The sequence below is a fragment of the Stenella coeruleoalba genome (genome assembly GCF_951394435.1).
Source record: "Stenella coeruleoalba genome assembly, chromosome: 16".
NCBI classification, from domain to species: Eukaryota; Metazoa; Chordata; class Mammalia; order Artiodactyla; family Delphinidae; genus Stenella; species Stenella coeruleoalba.
Window position 1 is genome coordinate 68,603,320 of NC_137162.1, and position 17,332 is coordinate 68,620,651.

General features: G+C 40.8%; 2 protein-coding genes across 2 annotated transcripts in view; one reads left to right on the top strand and one right to left on the bottom strand.

Moving 5' to 3' along the window:
- REEP3 (receptor accessory protein 3) overlaps positions 1-1,303 on the bottom strand; it is a 100,744-nt gene extending 99,441 nt beyond the window's left edge. The window contains exon 1 of the mRNA XM_079900225.1: positions 1,071-1,303. Coding sequence (XP_079756351.1) covers positions 1,071-1,102 — 32 coding nt within the window. The 5' untranslated portion in view covers positions 1,103-1,303. The remainder of the gene's footprint in view (positions 1-1,070) is intronic.
- Positions 792-17,332, top strand: part of JMJD1C (jumonji domain containing 1C) — a 308,561-nt gene continuing 292,020 nt past the window's right edge. Inside the window, exon 1 of the mRNA XM_079900215.1 lies at positions 792-909. The gene's annotated coding sequence lies outside the window, so the exon portion shown is untranslated. The remainder of the gene's footprint in view (positions 910-17,332) is intronic.

Sequence of the window (17,332 nt, forward strand, 5' to 3'; positions counted from 1 at the left end):
AACAGAAAAATTAGCTCCTTTTCTCCATTGAGAAATAAATTAAAAATCTGGTAATGCTACTTTTCCCACATTATAAAGCTAATCAGAGAAGCCTACCACCTCATAAAAACATTTCATAAAGGTACAGAGATAATACTACTCCTACAGACATCATGATTAATGAATCCACGGGCCCCTGGCTGTAACTACGTCATTGTTTACTTCGTGACTTTTGTTTTCGAGGAGGAGGTTAAGTCAGGGAGGATGGGAGGAAATTAAATTGAAACCCAACAAATACCTTTACAGAGTAAACACCACCACTCAACTAATTTTTTTCTTACGGGCCTGTAGCACTTGTTGGTAAAAACACAATGAACCGATAATTTGAACAAAGGCAACAGGCACCTGCAGCCTCTCAATCCCTTTGCAAATATTTCCACTAAGATAGGGCCAAATTCTGGGGTCTGGACGAACAGGCGAGTGTCACCATTCAATAATGAGCTCCTTTCTCGATAAGCTGTAAACCTCGAGGCACCTGAGACCCTTCCCAAGGATCTGAGCTGGGAGCGGTCTCGGATTTTTAGACAAATCTCTCCTCCTACCACACGTGATCAGCCACGCTGGGAGACCCGCAACGCACGATACAAAGGCTCGGCGCTGCCACGGCATCCTCAGGAGGATCGCGGAGCCTCCCGCGCTCAGTTTCTGAGGAGCTTGCGCAGGGCGCCGCCGCCAGGCGCGCCGCTCCCGGGCCCGCAGGGCGGTGCCGCGCAGCGCGGGGAGCGGGAGCGGGGAGCGCGCGCCGCCTGCCCTGCGCGCCTGCCCACCCAGCGCCGGGGAGCAGGGCAGACGAGCTGCACGCAGCCCGGCCGCGCCGCAGCCGCCGGGCCCTCCGCCGACGCAGGGAGCCCCGCAGCGACGTGGACTAGGGTGAGGAGGCCGAGGGCTCCCAGACCCCGGGCAGGCCCGAGGCCAGGCCAGCCCACCCCGCCCAGGCCCCGGCCTTGCCTTCTCCTCCTGGCTCCTAGCCCCCCCCACCCTTCCCCCGGGCCTCGCGTGGGGGGTTCGGGGGCGCAGTGAGCGGCACTTACACCACGGCTCTGGAGATGATCCAGGACACCATCTTCCCGGGGGCTTGGACCCCACCTCGGGGGCGGGTGGGCGCCAAGCGTGGCGGACCAGGCCGCCAACGGCAGGCCGCGCGCTCGCCGGCTCCTCGCGCTCCCCGGGGCCGCGCTGGCGCCCTCGGGAGCTGGGCCCCGTGTCTGCGCGCGGCGGCCCGAGCTGCGCTGCGGTCGGTCCCCCGCCCGTCCCCGCCCGCCGGCGGAGCCGCCGCCGAGCCAGCCAGCCCCGCCCCTGCGCTCCGCTGATAGGCGGCGGCGGCGGCGGCGCGTTGGCCGAGGCCAGGTCTGGGTTGCCGGGCTCCGGGGGCTGGGCTGGCGGGACCCCGGCCCGCGCCGGATGGCGTTGTGGCTCGGATATCTGGGCTCTCACTTCCCTCTTCCTGCCCCTTCTGTCCCTGGGAAGTCCACCTGGCGTGGCGGGGGGGGGGGCGTGGTGGGGGGCATGGGGGGGGGTGGGAGGCGGAGGCTGAGGAAGGGGACGTGTGGATAGGGGTTGTGAGTGCCTGTGTGAAAAGCAAAATAGTAGCAGCAACTCTGTGTCCGATAGAATCCTCTAGACCAGGCCCTAGATTCTGGAGAGGAGAGATTTTGAGATGTGTTTAGCCACATCCGGTGTTCTCACTGTTCACTGAGGCCCTGGACGTCCTCAAAGTACCGCATTTTAAGGCAAACGTCGGGAGGATCTTTGCACAGGCCTGTGTGTATCAGGAGTCTTCTGGTGCGTGGTGCAGTGCAGGGAGGGGCAGAAGGAGGAAAGCATTGGATTTCAAGTTTGCAGTAGTGGGTGTATAGATACCACTATTCTGGGCCTCTTAAGGCAACTTTCCATCACAACATCTGCAAAGCCTGTTTTACAAACACACCTCTGACCTGCTAGATACTCAAAGTAAAAGTTGGGCCTAGGATTCCTGACCTGTCATGCTATTTACAGCTGTCTATTTTTGGGGAGGTTGGATTACTGCTTACACCTTACAGCTCTTTCAGGTATGATAATTTAAGGAGACAGAATTTAAAATCTGATTTTTTTTGGTGGCAGTACCAAGTCGAGAAAGTGATCTTGAAGTTTAATTATCATCTTATTTTTTTTTCTGTTAAGACGATGATAAAAGATAATTCTAGTATTCAGATGGTACGAAGAATAAAGGATGAAATGGGCGCTTTAAGCCTTTAATTGAAAGTTGAAAGCCCCAGGAAATATAACAACTTATTTTGTGACCATACTCTAATTTATTCTTTTTGTTCCTCAGTTTCCCCATAGTAAAAAGAGGCTGATAATACTACAGCTTACCTCCTGCCTTCCAGGGATGACATAAAGCATGCTAAATACATGTTTAGAAAGTTCTCCCACTTGCTTGGGAGAAAATCAAAAGCAAATATAAGATTGTCTTGAATTCTTTTAAGGTCCCAGATTCAATACATTTAATAATATTTTCATTATTTAAGGAATGAAATCAGAAACTGCTTTCTGCTTTTGGGTTAGGTTCTTTTGCTTATTTACCCATATTTAGAAAGTATATTTTAATTTCAGGGATCTCACTAATGAAAATTTGCATTTGTTCAGAATCTTATTTTTGGCCATTATTCAACATTATTTGGGGATCACATGTGCCACATAAGCACCAGTTTTCTGGAAAATTCTCTTGCCCAGTAAAACTCAAAGTTACTTGAATGGCATTCAGATTCCTCCGTAAACAGGTCCTGAAATGTTTTTTACAGCCTTAATTTTTACTGCCCTCCCAACCTCTAAAGTACCCTTTCCCTACCATTTTTCTCTGAACCAAGCTGTATTTTCACCCTCAGTGCCTATGCCCAGACTTCATTTTTTATTTAATGATTTGCGTCCCATTCTCTACCTGTCAGAGTTTTTCAGTGTGCTCTGCCATGAAGATGTCCTTGATTTTCATAGTTATTCATAATTTTCTCTAGGTCCCCAGAATTTATTACTTGAATATCTATTTAATACCTGTGTCATTCTGCTTTATATAATGGTTATGTTTTACCTATGCCTAATCTACTGGATGGTAAAATGTTTAAGGACAGGTATGGTATATTAGTTATTTGTGTTTTCCTAGTGTCTAGAATAGGGTAATTGCCCAGTAAAAGTTTGAATAATGTTTTTTAGTACAGTCACTCTCTTAAGTATGAAAACTTTATGAAATTTCAGCCTTGAACAGTGGAAGTCTCTTAAAGCTGTCTTTCTTGCCTTCTTATTTTGGAGGGGTCATCATTCTGAATATTATTTCACTGCATCACAATACACTAATGCTTTCAGGGGTTGTTGAGATATATAGGACTGCTCACTGCTCTCTGAAATGTCTGTAGGCTGCTGTGTGTTAAATTTCATCCTGTATGCTTGTTATATCTTCAACCTCCTCCACATTCATGTCACTTTTTGCTGCTCTCAATCTGCAACAGCCCCCTTCTTCACATGTCAATATGCCGTGTGTTGGAAACCACCTACCCTGTGCTACAGACAATTTGTGGAGTCAACCTTTTACAACTCAGAGCCTAGGTAGTGTTTATTCCCGTTTTGTACACTGGAAACTGAGGTTCAGAGAGCTCACTGAATGGCCAAATAACGCATAGGTGATAGAACTGGAACTCTAATCCACGCTTCCCGAGTGCTCTTTACATTATACTGTGATAGTTGAATTGTGTTTAAGGCAGTGGGTCCAGATGGGGGTTCCCTCTAGGAGGAAGTTGGGAGGCATTTTTGGGGGGTTGTTGGAGTGATTGGGGCTAACCACTAGCATTTGATGGGTGGGGGCCAGGGATGCTATATATATATATATATATATATATATATATACTCTTTGTAAATGCATGGGCTGTCCTGGACAAAGAATGTTCCCATGTCCTGCAAGGTTTAGGAATATCCTGCCTGACATTTGTGTAATACGTGTAATTATATGAACCTGGAACCTCCATTTTACATATAAACCATGGTTTTAACTGAGACTGAATTTTCCAGTGTCTGTTTCCATGCAACTGCTGTGCGAAAGAAAGATTTGTTTCGTTCACAACTTAATCAAGAGTTGTTTACAGTTTTGGAGAATTGCATCACAAACTACTTTGCATTCATAGCTGTCATGGTTAGCTACTAATTACTCTTGTATGTCTTCTAGTTCAGTTTTGTTTCAAGATTAATATATTGAAATACATATTATCTTATTTTAAATGATTTTCATTTCGCTTTTCCATTCATATTTTATTTAGGATACGTGGGTTTGTTTGAAGTCTGTAGGGAGATTGTTTTAAATTTCATTTCAGGGTGATAAAGCAGAAGATAGAAAATATTTTATGAAAGGGGGACATCAAGCCTGATACGGTTGAGAACTCTTAGCCTAAACAAAGAGTAATTTCATCTGAGGAGAAGTCTCACATGGGAAGTACCCAGATTTTAGTAGTGGGTGTATAGTTGAGATTTAGTAGTACGTGGCCATTAGGTAAGTGCTTCATGGTGTAAGACAAGGCTCTGGAGACAGTGGGAGAAAAGGAAATACATTACCTGCTGCCTTTTAAAGCGTGGTCTCTTTTGGTGTACTTGAGATCATTTCTTGTTTACAAGATGGAAAATTGTTTCTTTAAATACTAAACTTAATTGATTTTTAAAAAACATATTACTAGTATTCATTTGAGCACTTCCGTCATTGTATTCTACCAAGACTTTTCTTTGGGTATTGAGTTTAATCATGGTGGGATGCAGCATATTTAGGGGAAAGGACATCAGGAGACCTATTTTAATTGCCAGTAATGTGATATGTGGCAGGTCGATCTGTTTCCTGTTAAATGGGGATGATAATGTTATGATGATCCAATGCAAGGAGTTTTAAAAACTAAGGGTAATTAGACTATTAAAAAGAATTGGTTTCTCTTCTGCATTTTCACTTAGAGTTCCTGGGAGATATGTGGATTATGTGTCTTCTACATGTTAAAGGAGTTTATTTATTAGGAAAAAAAAGAGAGTGGGAAAGTATCTAGGAGAGCAGATAGTGAGAGAATTACAGGGTACAGAGATAGTATCTAATCTATATAATTAATGAGTATGCTATTGAAACTAAATACTAGGTCACCTGCACGTTTCTGTTGGAGGAGTATTTTCAAGTGCTTGAAAATATTTTTATTTATAGAAAGGCTAAAATGACTAAATGAGTCTACCTTTCATAGTTGTTTAGAAAATAGTGTGAGGGAGAGGATCTTAAAGAGAATGACTTAAAAGACAAAACCTGTTGTTTTTCCATCTGCTGCCAGATGAATGTTTTTTGTCTTAGCCAGTTTGCTTTATGGTATTATGGTTACAACAGAGGTCAAATTTGGCAGATGACATTGAAATCAAATTATAAGAAATAATATTGAAAATAAAGTAATTGGATTGCATTAGAATAGAAAGATTAGATTCTTTTTTTTTTTTAACATCTTTGTTGGAGTATAATTGCTTTACAGTGGTGTGTCAGTTTCTGCTGTATAACATCAGCTATACATATACATATATCCTCGTATCTCCTCCCTCTTGCGTCTCCCTCCCACCCTCCCTATCCCACGCCTCTAGGTGGTCACAAAGCACGGAGTTGATCTCCCTGTGCCATGCGGCTGCTTCCCACTAGCTATCCATTTTACATTTAGTAGTATATGTAAGTCCATGCCACTCTCTCACTTTGTCCCAGCCTACCCTTCCCCCTCCCCGTGTCCTCAAGTCCATTCTCTACATCTGGGTCTTTATTCCTGTCCTGCCCCTAGGTGAAAGATTAGATTGTGAATTAAGTATTTGATAGTTATTAGCTAACATTCCATGAAGAAAGCAAAATATGTCTGTGATGGCTGGATCTAGGGAACACATATCTGAGGTTCTTATACATTTGAGGTAGCAGCTTTGCTTACAATGATTATGGATTTAGACATATTTGAGGCACTTGTACTATTCATTTAAATCATAGTTCCCAGTTTTGAAATCAAGGTAGATCTATGATTTCGGGTATTATTCAGGTGCATATGGGGGTTGTTATGATGTCATTTACAGAGAGCTGAAACATTTGATAATTCTGTTATGTCTAGTAAGCAGAACTTTAAACAATTTTTGTTGATGTTTTTGAGTGGTAGTTGAAAGCACCCGGAATAAAATTCAAAAGGGTGAACAATGAAAAGTTAGTCTGTTAGTCTTCTTCTATCACCTGTCTCCAGCTATCCAGTTCCTTTAGAGGCGTATCTCTGTTGCCAGGTTTTGTTTTGTTTTGTTTTTTGGCCAAGAGTAAAGTCTAGAACGAGACCCAATTGTATATAGGTATTTAGTCTAAGATAAAGGTAGAATATTACATCAGTTGGAACATGATAGATTTATTTAGTAAATGATTTTATGGTAGCCAGGTAGCCATTTAATAAAATCTGAAGAAAAAGTAGTTCTGGATGGATAAGAACTGTAAATGTAAAAACTAAAAGTACCATGAAAGTATAAAAAGAAAACGTGAAGGTAATAAAATCATGATAATAATGGAAAGCCCTCTCAAAGCATGCCATAAAATCAGAAGCCAAAAAGGCAAATTTCATAGACTTGATTGCGTAAGAATTTAAAAACCCTATGCCTTCAAAAAACAGTATAAATAAGATTTCAAGACAAATGACAAATTGGGGAAAAACATTCGTAAAACCCAACAAAGGTTAATATTCTTAATATACAAAGCACTCATTAAAAAAAGCATTAATTAAAAATGTGTCTCAAAATTCAGAATCTCTGGTTTCCAGTCGGGGATGTAAGAAGCAGCTTAGGAGTTGCAACTCTAACAACAAGTAAAAAGCTGAACAAACTAAAAAATCAACAATTCTTCTTAGATGCTTCAGAGAAGTAAGGTCATAGGTCATAGGATAAACTGCTGTCTCCCAAATTTGAGAAACAGGCAGATATGGAGAATCACAACTCACTGGAGTGGAAACCTCTGCAAGAACCAGTGCCAGGGTAGGAAAACCTAAACTGTAATTGAATCTGGAGGCTCAGGGTGGACAACTCTGAGAGTTAAAAACTGCAAGAGAATCCAGTCATAGGAGCTCTACCCGATCTTCACAGTTAGTATTGAAGAAAAATTCCCCCTGCTGGAAGCAGGGAAACGAAAAAGAAACCATTTTGAAATATACCAGTGCATGTGCTCTTCTTAACAAAGTATGCCCTCGGGAGAAGCTCTTTCACCAGAGCCTAACCTAACTGGCGGAAGGGAAATACCCCACACCAGCCAGCTCTAGTCTTCCACCGGGGCGGGGGGGAGGGGAGGAGGGAAAAACTCAATTTGAGCCCCTCTAGCCATACATGTAGGGGAAGGGAAATACATAACTCCTGCCCCCTCCAGCCATCCTGTCCCATCTAAGGGAGGTGGGGACTGAGAAGCATTGGTGAAGTTTACAGCCCAGAGGTTTAGAGTCACTGGAAGACTGAGACCTAATCATAGGACTATAGAATGCTCCCCCTTCCCCACCATACCACTACTTTACCACAGTTCCTTTTACCCAGTGCTTCATGTCTGTCTTTCAACAAAAAATTACAAGGCATCTAAAAGGCAAAAAATCCATTTGAAGCGACTGAGCAGTCATCAGAACCAGAGTCAGATGTGGAAGGAATGTTGGAATTATCAGACCAGGAATTTAAAGAAGAACTATGATTAATATACTAAGGGTTTTAATGGAGAAACTAGACAACATGCAAGCATAGATGGACAGCATAAGCAGAGAGGTAGAAATTCTAAGAAAGGATAAAAAAGGAGTGTCCCTTCTAACCATTGCTTTTCAGCATCATACTGGAAGTCCAACTTAATGCAATAAGATAAGAAAAGGGAAAAAATTATACTGAATGGGAAGAAATAAAACTGTCTTTGTTTGCAGTGTTATTTCTACATGATTGTGTAAAACATCAGGAGTAATTGACAAAAAGATTCTTGGATTATAAGTGATGATAGCAAAGTTGCAGGATACAACATTAATATAAAAAAGTTAATTGCTTTCCTATATGCTATCTGTGAACAAGTAGAATTTGAAATTGAAAGCACAATATCATTTACTTTAGTGTCCCCCAGATGAAAAACTTAGGTATAAACCTAACAAAATTAAGATGTATTTGAGGAAAACAATATAACTCTGATTAATTCCCTGGTGGTCCAGTGGTTAGGACTCTGCACTTCCACTGCTGGGGGCCTGGGTTCAATCCCTGGTCAGGGAACTAAGATCCTGCAAGCCCCACAGGGTGGCAAAAAAACAGAAACAATAACAAAACCCCAAAACTCTGAACGAAATCAAAGACTAAGTGGAGAGATATTCCATGCTCATGGTTAGGAAGACTCAATAGTGTCAAGATGTCAGTTCTTCCCAACTTGGTCTGTAGGTTCAGTGCAATCCAAATCAAAATTCCAGCAGATAATTTTGTAGATATTGACAAACTGATTCTAAAGTTTGTATGCTGAGGCAAAAGACTCAGTAGTCAACTCAGTATTGAAGAAAAATAAAGTCAGAACTGACACTACCCGACTTTAAGACTTGCTATAAAGCTACATTAATCAAGACAGTATGGTATTGGTGAAAGAATAGACAAGTACATCAGTGGAATAGAATAGAGAGCCCAGAAATAAAAGCATACAAATATAGTCAACTGAACTTTGACACAAAGAAGCAAAGGGAATACATTGGAGCAGAGATATTCTTGTCAACGAGTAGTGCTGGTACAACTGGACATCCACGTGCAAAGATGGATCTAGACATAGACCTTATGGCCTTCCATAAAAATTAACTGAAAGTGTATCATAGACCTAAATGTAAAATGCAAAACTCTGAAACTTCTAGAAGATAACATAGGGGAAAACTTAAGTGGCTTTGAATATGGCAATGATTTTTTTAGGTATAACACCAAAGGCATTATCCATGAAATAAATAATTGATAAGCTGAACTTAATTAAAATTAAAAGCTTTTAATTGATGATGAATAGGCAGAGGACAGAGGATTTTTAGGGCAGTGAAACTATTCTGTATGTTGTTACAGTGGTATAAATATGTCGTTATACTTTTGTCCAAATCTATACAATATACAATAGAGTGGATTCTAATGTAGTCTGTGGACTTTGGGTGATAATGATACGTCAATGTAGGTTCATCAGTTCTAACAAATGTAACGCTCTGGTGGGGATGTTAATAGTGGGGAGGTTGTTATGTGTGTGGGGACAGAAGGTATATGGGAACTCTTTGTCCTTTACCTTCAATTTTTTTTTTTTTTTGCTGTACGCAGGCCTCTCACTGTTGTGGCCTCTCCCGTTGCGGAGCACAGGCTCAGCGGCCAGTGCTCATGGGCCCAGCCGCTCCGCGGCATGTGGGATCTTCCTGGACTGGGGCATGAACCTGTGTCCCCTGCATCGGCAGGCGGACTCTCAACCACTGCGCCACCAGGGAAGCCCCTCCCCTCAATTTTTGTGAACCGAAAACTGCTCTAGAAAATGAAGCTTATTAATGAAAAAAAAATCTTGGTAGAAAAAAAATGCACAAATATCAACACATAATTTATAAAAGTGGTGCAAATGGCCAGGAGAAACTGTAATCCTAACTGATTTACGAATACACTTGGTCCAAATTCAGAACTGGGTCTTGTTCAAGAAGCATCGTTCAATCCCAAAAGTTATTAAAAAGGAGTTCCATTTTTTCTTCAAAGAGCATTAAAGGGAATTTAATTCATAAACCAGATTATTCTTGCAAGGTCTTTTCTCCTCCCCATTTCTCTTACTGCCCTGGGGCTTCTTACAGGTCACACTCTAAAGCTTTTTCCTCAGATCCCAGCTAACAAGATCACTTCCCCCCAACATTTCTTACTTGTTGCCTTTATTATGTTGGTCAACTTAGTATCAGCAAGTCATTCCTTTTTAAGAAAGAAGGAAGTGGAAGGAGGAGGGCTGTGGACATTCACATGTTAATCAAATTTTCCATGTCATACTAAGAAAATGTTTTCAGTTTCACTGATTATTAGGAAAATCCAGATAAAAATTTTCTTTCTTATTGCCAAAGTGTCAGATAGAGTATTATTGCTTAGCTGTTGGTGAGAGTGTGTGGTACTCCTAAGTCCCTATTGAAATTTTTTTGGGAGAAATAGTACATGTTTATATGTATGTTATATTTACATATTTGTAGGTGACAGGCCTTTAAGTCCCCGTTCTAAGAATTTATCCCCAGCCTTTTAGTTCAGTCTGTGTGAGTATGGGCCCATCAAGTATGTATTTAAAAGGTTTATTTTCATCCTCTTTCTGTTACGTTTTCAAAAGTGACTCCAATGTATATATCTCAAAATTGTTTGTGCAACCTGTGTTCAAAACCTATGATGGTTCTTAAAAGAATAGGTTCCAGTTTCTATTCCAGACCAACTAAATCAGAATCTCTGGGTATGGCCTAGGGATCTTTTTAAACAAGCTAACATAATTAGATATAAAATTAACTATATGGTTAAATAATTAGAGCCATTCTTTCGGGCTCTCAAGTTTGTGAACTTCTGCTCTGATCAAGCTCCAATCCCATCCACCCTAACCCTGGAAGGACTTGAGTGGAATACTTGTCAATCCTTAATTCTTTGAATTTCAGTTCTCCTTACCTTACCTTGAAATTCCTTTATATAATTTACCACCCTCCTTTTTTTAAAAAAAAATATTTTATTCCTGGTTCTAAGAAATCATGTACCCCTTGCTAAAAATCACTCGAAGAAGCTCTTCATCTTTCTTTCACAACTCCTTCCAGATACTCTGTGGTCTTTCTTCCTTCTCTCCTTCCCTAACACCTTCCCTTCTTTACTGCATCCTATTTTTGAGACTTATCCTGTTGTTACTTGTGACTGTAGTTCATAGATTTCCACCACTATGTAATATCCATCATATGTAGTATATACAATATATTTTTCATTCCAAATAAGGATATTTTGGATGTTTGAAAAACTTTTTTTGCTCCAGCTGCTTATGTTAAGGTTTATCTAAGGTGTGTGATATGTAAAGCATCACATTTAAAGCATAATAAATATCATATTTTAAAAATTGTAGATATGTTTATGATTGTCATCCTTCCTACTAGGTTTTAAGCTTCTTGAAAGCAGGAGTTGTGTCTAACACATCTCATCGTGCGTTACCAACCTTACATATAATAATAAATATTTGCTTAACTGAGTTGAATTTTGTTCTTTACTGTTCATGCAGCACCCTCTTAAAAACCCAGTTTTCTATAAGCCTCAAATTTCACAAGAGAGAACTATTGATAAGCAAAATACTTAGCCATGTTGTAATACGTGAAAATCGCATTAAAAATTTCAGCAACTTGATCAAAATAAATATGAATTAGCAGGATAATGTCAAGAATTCTTAGTTCTTATTTGACAGTTTTAAATTGGTACATTCTTGAAGTCTTTTAAAATATTAAGCTATCACTTTAGTTTCTCTTTCTAGAGATGGAAGTAATAACCTCTAGTTAATTGTGTAATATTTAACTAGTGTTTACAAGCAGCTTTCATTTCTCCGGTCTAGAATAATAGGAATAATGTTAAAAATTCTAACAGAAAAAGAGAAAACTGGTTATATTTTTAAACATTAAGGAATGTTTAGCTTTATGATTAATTTTATTATAGGACTTGTACTATTCTTTTAATTTTTATTTTATATTGGAGCATAGTTGATTAACAATGTTGTGTTAGTTTCAGGTGTACAGCAATGGCCTTGTACTATTATATTAAAAAAAAAACTGTTGCTAATAGGGTCATATTGGTACTATGTTGAAAAGTTTCTTGAAGGCAGCGCTCTCATGCTTTTTATTCACCTGTCCTGGGCCTGGCACATTGGCTTCAGTTCACGATAAGCACTGTACTAAGGAGCCTGGTTTTATGATCCCAACTCTAGCTCGTTAAATGATTAGACCTGAGCAAGTCAGTTTACCTCACTGGACTTCTGTTTCTTCATCTGCAAAATAAAGGTAAAACTTCAGACTGCTTGTTGTTGTTTTTTTAACATCTTTATTGGTGTATAATTGCTTTACAATGGTGTGTTAGTTTCTGCTTTATAACAAAGTGAATCAGCTATAGGTATACATATATCCCCATATCTCTTCCTTCTTGCGTCTCCCTCCCACCCTCCATATCCCACCCCTCTAGGTGGTCACAAAGCACAGAGCTGATCTCCCTGTGCCATGCGGCTGCTTCCCACTAGCTAGCTGTTTTACCTTTGGTAGGGTATATATGTCAATTCCACTCTCTCACTTCATCCCAGCTTACCCTTCCCCCTCCCCTTGTCCGCAATTCCATTCTCTACGTCTGTGTCTTTATTCCTGTCCTGCCTCTAGGTTCTTCAGAACCTTTTTTTTTTTTTTTTTAGATTCTGTATATATGTGTTAGCATATGGTATTTGTTTTTCTCTTTCTGACCTACTTCAGACTCTAGGTCCATCCACCTCACTACAAATAACTCAATCTTGTTTCTTTTTATGGCTGAGTAATATTCCATTGTATATATGTGCCACATCTTTATCCATTCATCTGTCGATGGACACTTAGGTTGCTTCCATGTCCTGGCTAGTGTTGTGGTCAGAAAAGATACTTGATACGATTTCAATTTTCTTAAATTTACCAAGGCTTGATTTGTGACCCAAGATATGGTCTGTCATGGAGAATGTTCCATGAGCCCTTGAGAAGAAAGTGTATTCTGTTGTTTTTGGATGGAATGTCCTATAAACATCAATTAAGTCCATCTTGTTTAATGTATCATTTAAAGCTTGTGTTTTCTTATTTATTTTCATTTTGGATGATCTGTCCATTGGTGAAAGTGGAGTGTTAAAAGTCTCCTACTATGATTTTGTTACTGTTGATTTCCCCTTTTATGGCTGTTACCATTTGCCTTATGTATTGAGGTGCTCCTATGTTGCGTGCATAAATATTTACAATTGTTATATCTTCTTGCATTGATCCCTTGATCATTATGTAGTGTCCTTCTTCATCTCTTGTAATAGTCTTTATTTTAAAGTCTATTTTTTCTGATATGAGAATTGCTACTCCAGCTTCCTTTTGATTTCCATTTGCATGGAATATCTTTTTCCATCCCCTCACTTTCAGTCTGTGTGATTCCATTGCTGTCTGAAGAAGGGGGCAGGAGGTCTTTGCACCTGCTAGTGTTGGAGGATCTCCTGCAGAGGCGGGGGGTGGCTGTGTCTCACTGCGGGGACAAGGACCCTGGCAGCAGAAGTTCTGGGAAGTACTCGTTGGCATGAGCCCTCCTGGAGTCCGCCATTAGCCCCACCAAAGAGCCAGGCTACTTGTTTTTATAGGGTTATTAAGGTAATCCTTTAGACTGCTTGTCTTCATAGGATTATTAAGAGAATTAAACAAGGTGTATGAAATCCCTTTATAAGCTGAACACTGTGATGGGGATATGAGATATTATTTTTAGATTAGTAAAAATCCAGCACAAATATTCAAGACCACCTTTTAACACTGAATTTGGGAGAAGCGTACTGTCATGTATGGGAAAAAGAATATTTGCAGATAACCACGGCCCAGGGTAATGTGCCAGGCAAAAACGTTTATTGATTTTGAAGAAGTTCATAGGAAAGGGAGAGATTGCTCTGTTTGGGGGAAAGGACTCAGATGCTTCGAAAGATGATACTTTGGTAGGGTCTTATACTAGTAGAAAAGAGAGAAGAGAACACAGGCAAGGAGTCTTGAAAGTTCAGTGCAATGCTGGAAATCAAGTAGAAATACTGTATTAGAGAAGCGGAGCCTGGAGTGTATGTCTGTCAGTGCCATACTATCTATAGGCTATGAGGAACCCTTCCAAGGACTTTAAGCAGGGGAGTATTGTTAGATGGGCCTTTGTGATCCTTCATCAGGATGAGCGATGGATTTGAGGAAATACTGGAGGCAGGGTGATCAGTCCCAAGGCTATTATGTTAATCTGGGGGGAAAATGATCAGGGATTTAACCAAAGGCTCTTAACTTGGGGTCTACAAATTAGGTGTTCCTGGATAGAATTCAGGAGGCCGTGAACTTAGAAGGTGAAAAATTGCACTTTTCCCCACTACACCTTTCCTGAAAGTTAGCATATCCTTCAGCTATGAATGTAGGAAACAAACGACGGGAATATTTGTAGTACTTTTAACTTTTTGTCAATAGAAATAACAAATATTTTCATATCCCATTAAAATCGTTGCAGGTGTCTTGAAATATTACTTACACCACACGTCGTTACTCTGAAACTATGGTAGTTATTAGGTCTGCTCTGAGGTCTTATTATTGAATGAGTTGATAAAGAAGCACATATAGTGTTACCAAATCACATTTTCTTTTACTGTTTTGATAACTGTATTTCAATACAATTGGTTTTTTTGTAATCCCATACTTAAGAAATTTCTTAAAAAACTAAAACGTTATTTTGATTCCAAGTTTGATTAGACTACTAAAGGGGCTTATGACACAAAAAGATTAAGAACTCTTGGTAAACCGAGGCAGTGGCTCTTCCAGAATGTACTGGTACTTTGTGATTTTTGGCAAGTCGCATTAACAAGTTTGAGTCACTTTACTTCTCTAGAATAAAGTAGTTGAACTAAATGATCCATGAGATCTCTTCCAGCTCTAAAATTCTGCTCTTGACTTGACCCCCTCCAAACCAACATTTCCATAGGCTGTCCCATCTCACTAAACTACATCACTCTCCAGTCAGTACATCAAGTGAAAAATGTAGGACTTACCCTTGATTTCTTTTTTTTCTCACCTGTCCTCACCTGTCTTCTCCAAGTTCTCTCAGTTCTACTTCCTAACCTTCTGAATCTCTGTACCTTTCTCTCTCTGCCACCTCTCTCAGCTGGACTACTGCAAGCCCTCTAATGGATCTTCCTATTTCTGTTCTTCACCTGCTACAGTCTGTAACCTGCATAGCAACCAGAGGGACCATTTTAGTACACAAATGATAGGACTTTGTAAAGCTTAAAACCCCCTCCAATGACTTTCCTTGCACTTGGATTAAAAACCCTGGGTGAGCTGGCCCCTGCTTGTCTTTCCAGCTTCATCTGCTGTCACTCTCCTCCTGGCCCCCTAAGCTTCAGCCACTGGCCTTTTTTCTGTTCCTATAAACATGTCATCCTACTTTCTGTCTTAAGGTCTTTGCATTTATTGTTCCCTACTCCAAAATGAGCAACTTTCCCCTCCGTATTGGATTCTTAATGCCATTCAGATTCCAGGGAGCCTCCTTCATTGATCACCCAATCTAACATAGTCACCTAATCACTCCTACATCATCCTATTCCGGTCCTCTACAGTAGTACTCACCACTGCTGCTGTTCTTGTTTTCTGTCTCCTCTACTTAGAACGTAAAGTCTGTTAGAGCAGGAACATTGTCCTGTTTTGCACTTGTTATATTCCCAGTACCTAAAAATAGATGTTGATTGAAATATTTTGTATTATTTCATTACATTAAGTCTTAGTCCGTGAATATTTCGGACTACACTAATTACTATGAGAATATTCAAACTAGTTGCATTTTAAAACTCACAGGGGCTAGTGTTAGCTTGAAGAGCGGAAAAAGTGTCCAGAGCAAGTAAAATGGGGAATGAGAAAGAGTTCATAGTTATTGACGATTTGATAATGTCATTATATAGGAAATAAAAATAATACTAAAGATTCCAAGGAAGTGAATCATAAGTTGTTTCATTCAGAGAGTTGGGGATGGGGCGGTTGTGAGTCAGCTGTATAACATCCTTTAGGATTTTCATTGGTTAACTCTAGCTAAAAAAGTACAAAAGTAAATAATGACTTTATACCTTGGGTATGATTTTTTTTTAATTTAATTTAATTTATTTATTTTTTATACAGCAGGTTCTTATTAGTTATCTGTTTTATACATATTAGTGTATATATGTCAATCCCAATCTTCCAATTCATATTAATAGGTTTTTTTTGCTGCACCACGCGGCTTGCGGGCTCTTAGTTCCCTAAACAGGGATATAACCCAGGCCCTAGGCAGTGAAAGCACAGAGTCCTAACCACTGGACCACCAGGAAATTACGGATATTAAAATTTTTGTTCACAAGCTGCCCATAGCATTTTTTTTTTTTTTTTGCGGCACGCGGGCCTCTCACTGTTGTGGCCTCTCCCGTTGCGGAGCACAGTCTCCGGACGCGCAGGCTCAGCGGCCATGGCTCACGGGCCCAGCCGCTCCGCGGCATGTGGGATCCTCCCAGACCGGGGCACGAACCCGTGTCCCCTGCATCGGCAGGCGGACTCCCAACCACTGCGCCACCAAGGAAGCCCTGCCCATAGCATTTTATGGAGTGTGTGCCAACCAAAATCAGCTATAATATTATGGTCATTTTAGAAAGTCATGGTAGAGTATGGCTTGTAGCAGCTCAAGTGGAACTAGCAAGGAAGCAGAAAAGGGAAAAGAGAGCACTTATGAGACACAAGCATGTGAACTCTGGTGGAGTTAGGTACTTCTTAGTCCATCAGTATGATCCAGATCCCAGAGATGGGGGCCGGGATAGAGACCCAGTGATCATACGCTGAGCAGCTTCCAGGAGGTGGTCAGTAGTTGAAGAAGCAGAGCTAGGCAGTTGGACAGAGGGTAAGTCAGTCAGCAAGTAGTGAGGAGAATCAGAAAACAATTGCAGGATACCAGGTAAATTAAAGAATTGTCCAGGGCTTCCCTGGTGGCGCAGTGGTTGAGAGTCCGCCTGCCGATGCAGGGGACGCGGGTTCGTGCCCTGGTCTGGGAAGATCTCTACATGCCGCGGAGCGGCTGGGCGCGTGAGCCATGGCCACTGGGCCTGCGCGTCCAGAGCCTGTGCTCCGCCACGGGAGAGGCCGCAACAGTGAGAGGCCCACGTACCGGAAAAAAAAAAAAAAAAGAAAAAATTGTCCAGGATTCATAGCAAAGAATAAAAGTTGAGTCAACTTCAGCTGCCTTTATTCAGCTCATCCTAGTAATTGAGAGCTAATCTCAAAGTTTCCTAGGCCTGCCAATGGTAATAAAAAGCAGCTGGTGGGTTATGAGTGTGAGATTTGGAGGGAGGAAGAGACTGGAGTAAGGGTGGAGCAGACATATTTCTGGGGTAGAAGCGTTTGTTAGGCAAAGAATCAGACGTTGTTAGATCCATCTTAGATCGTTGAGGTCATTTAGTCCATCGTTTCCCCAGATTTTCACACAAGATATCTCTTAAACTGTTTTCTCATTTTGAATCCCATATTACAAAAATATTTTTCCTCAAAAC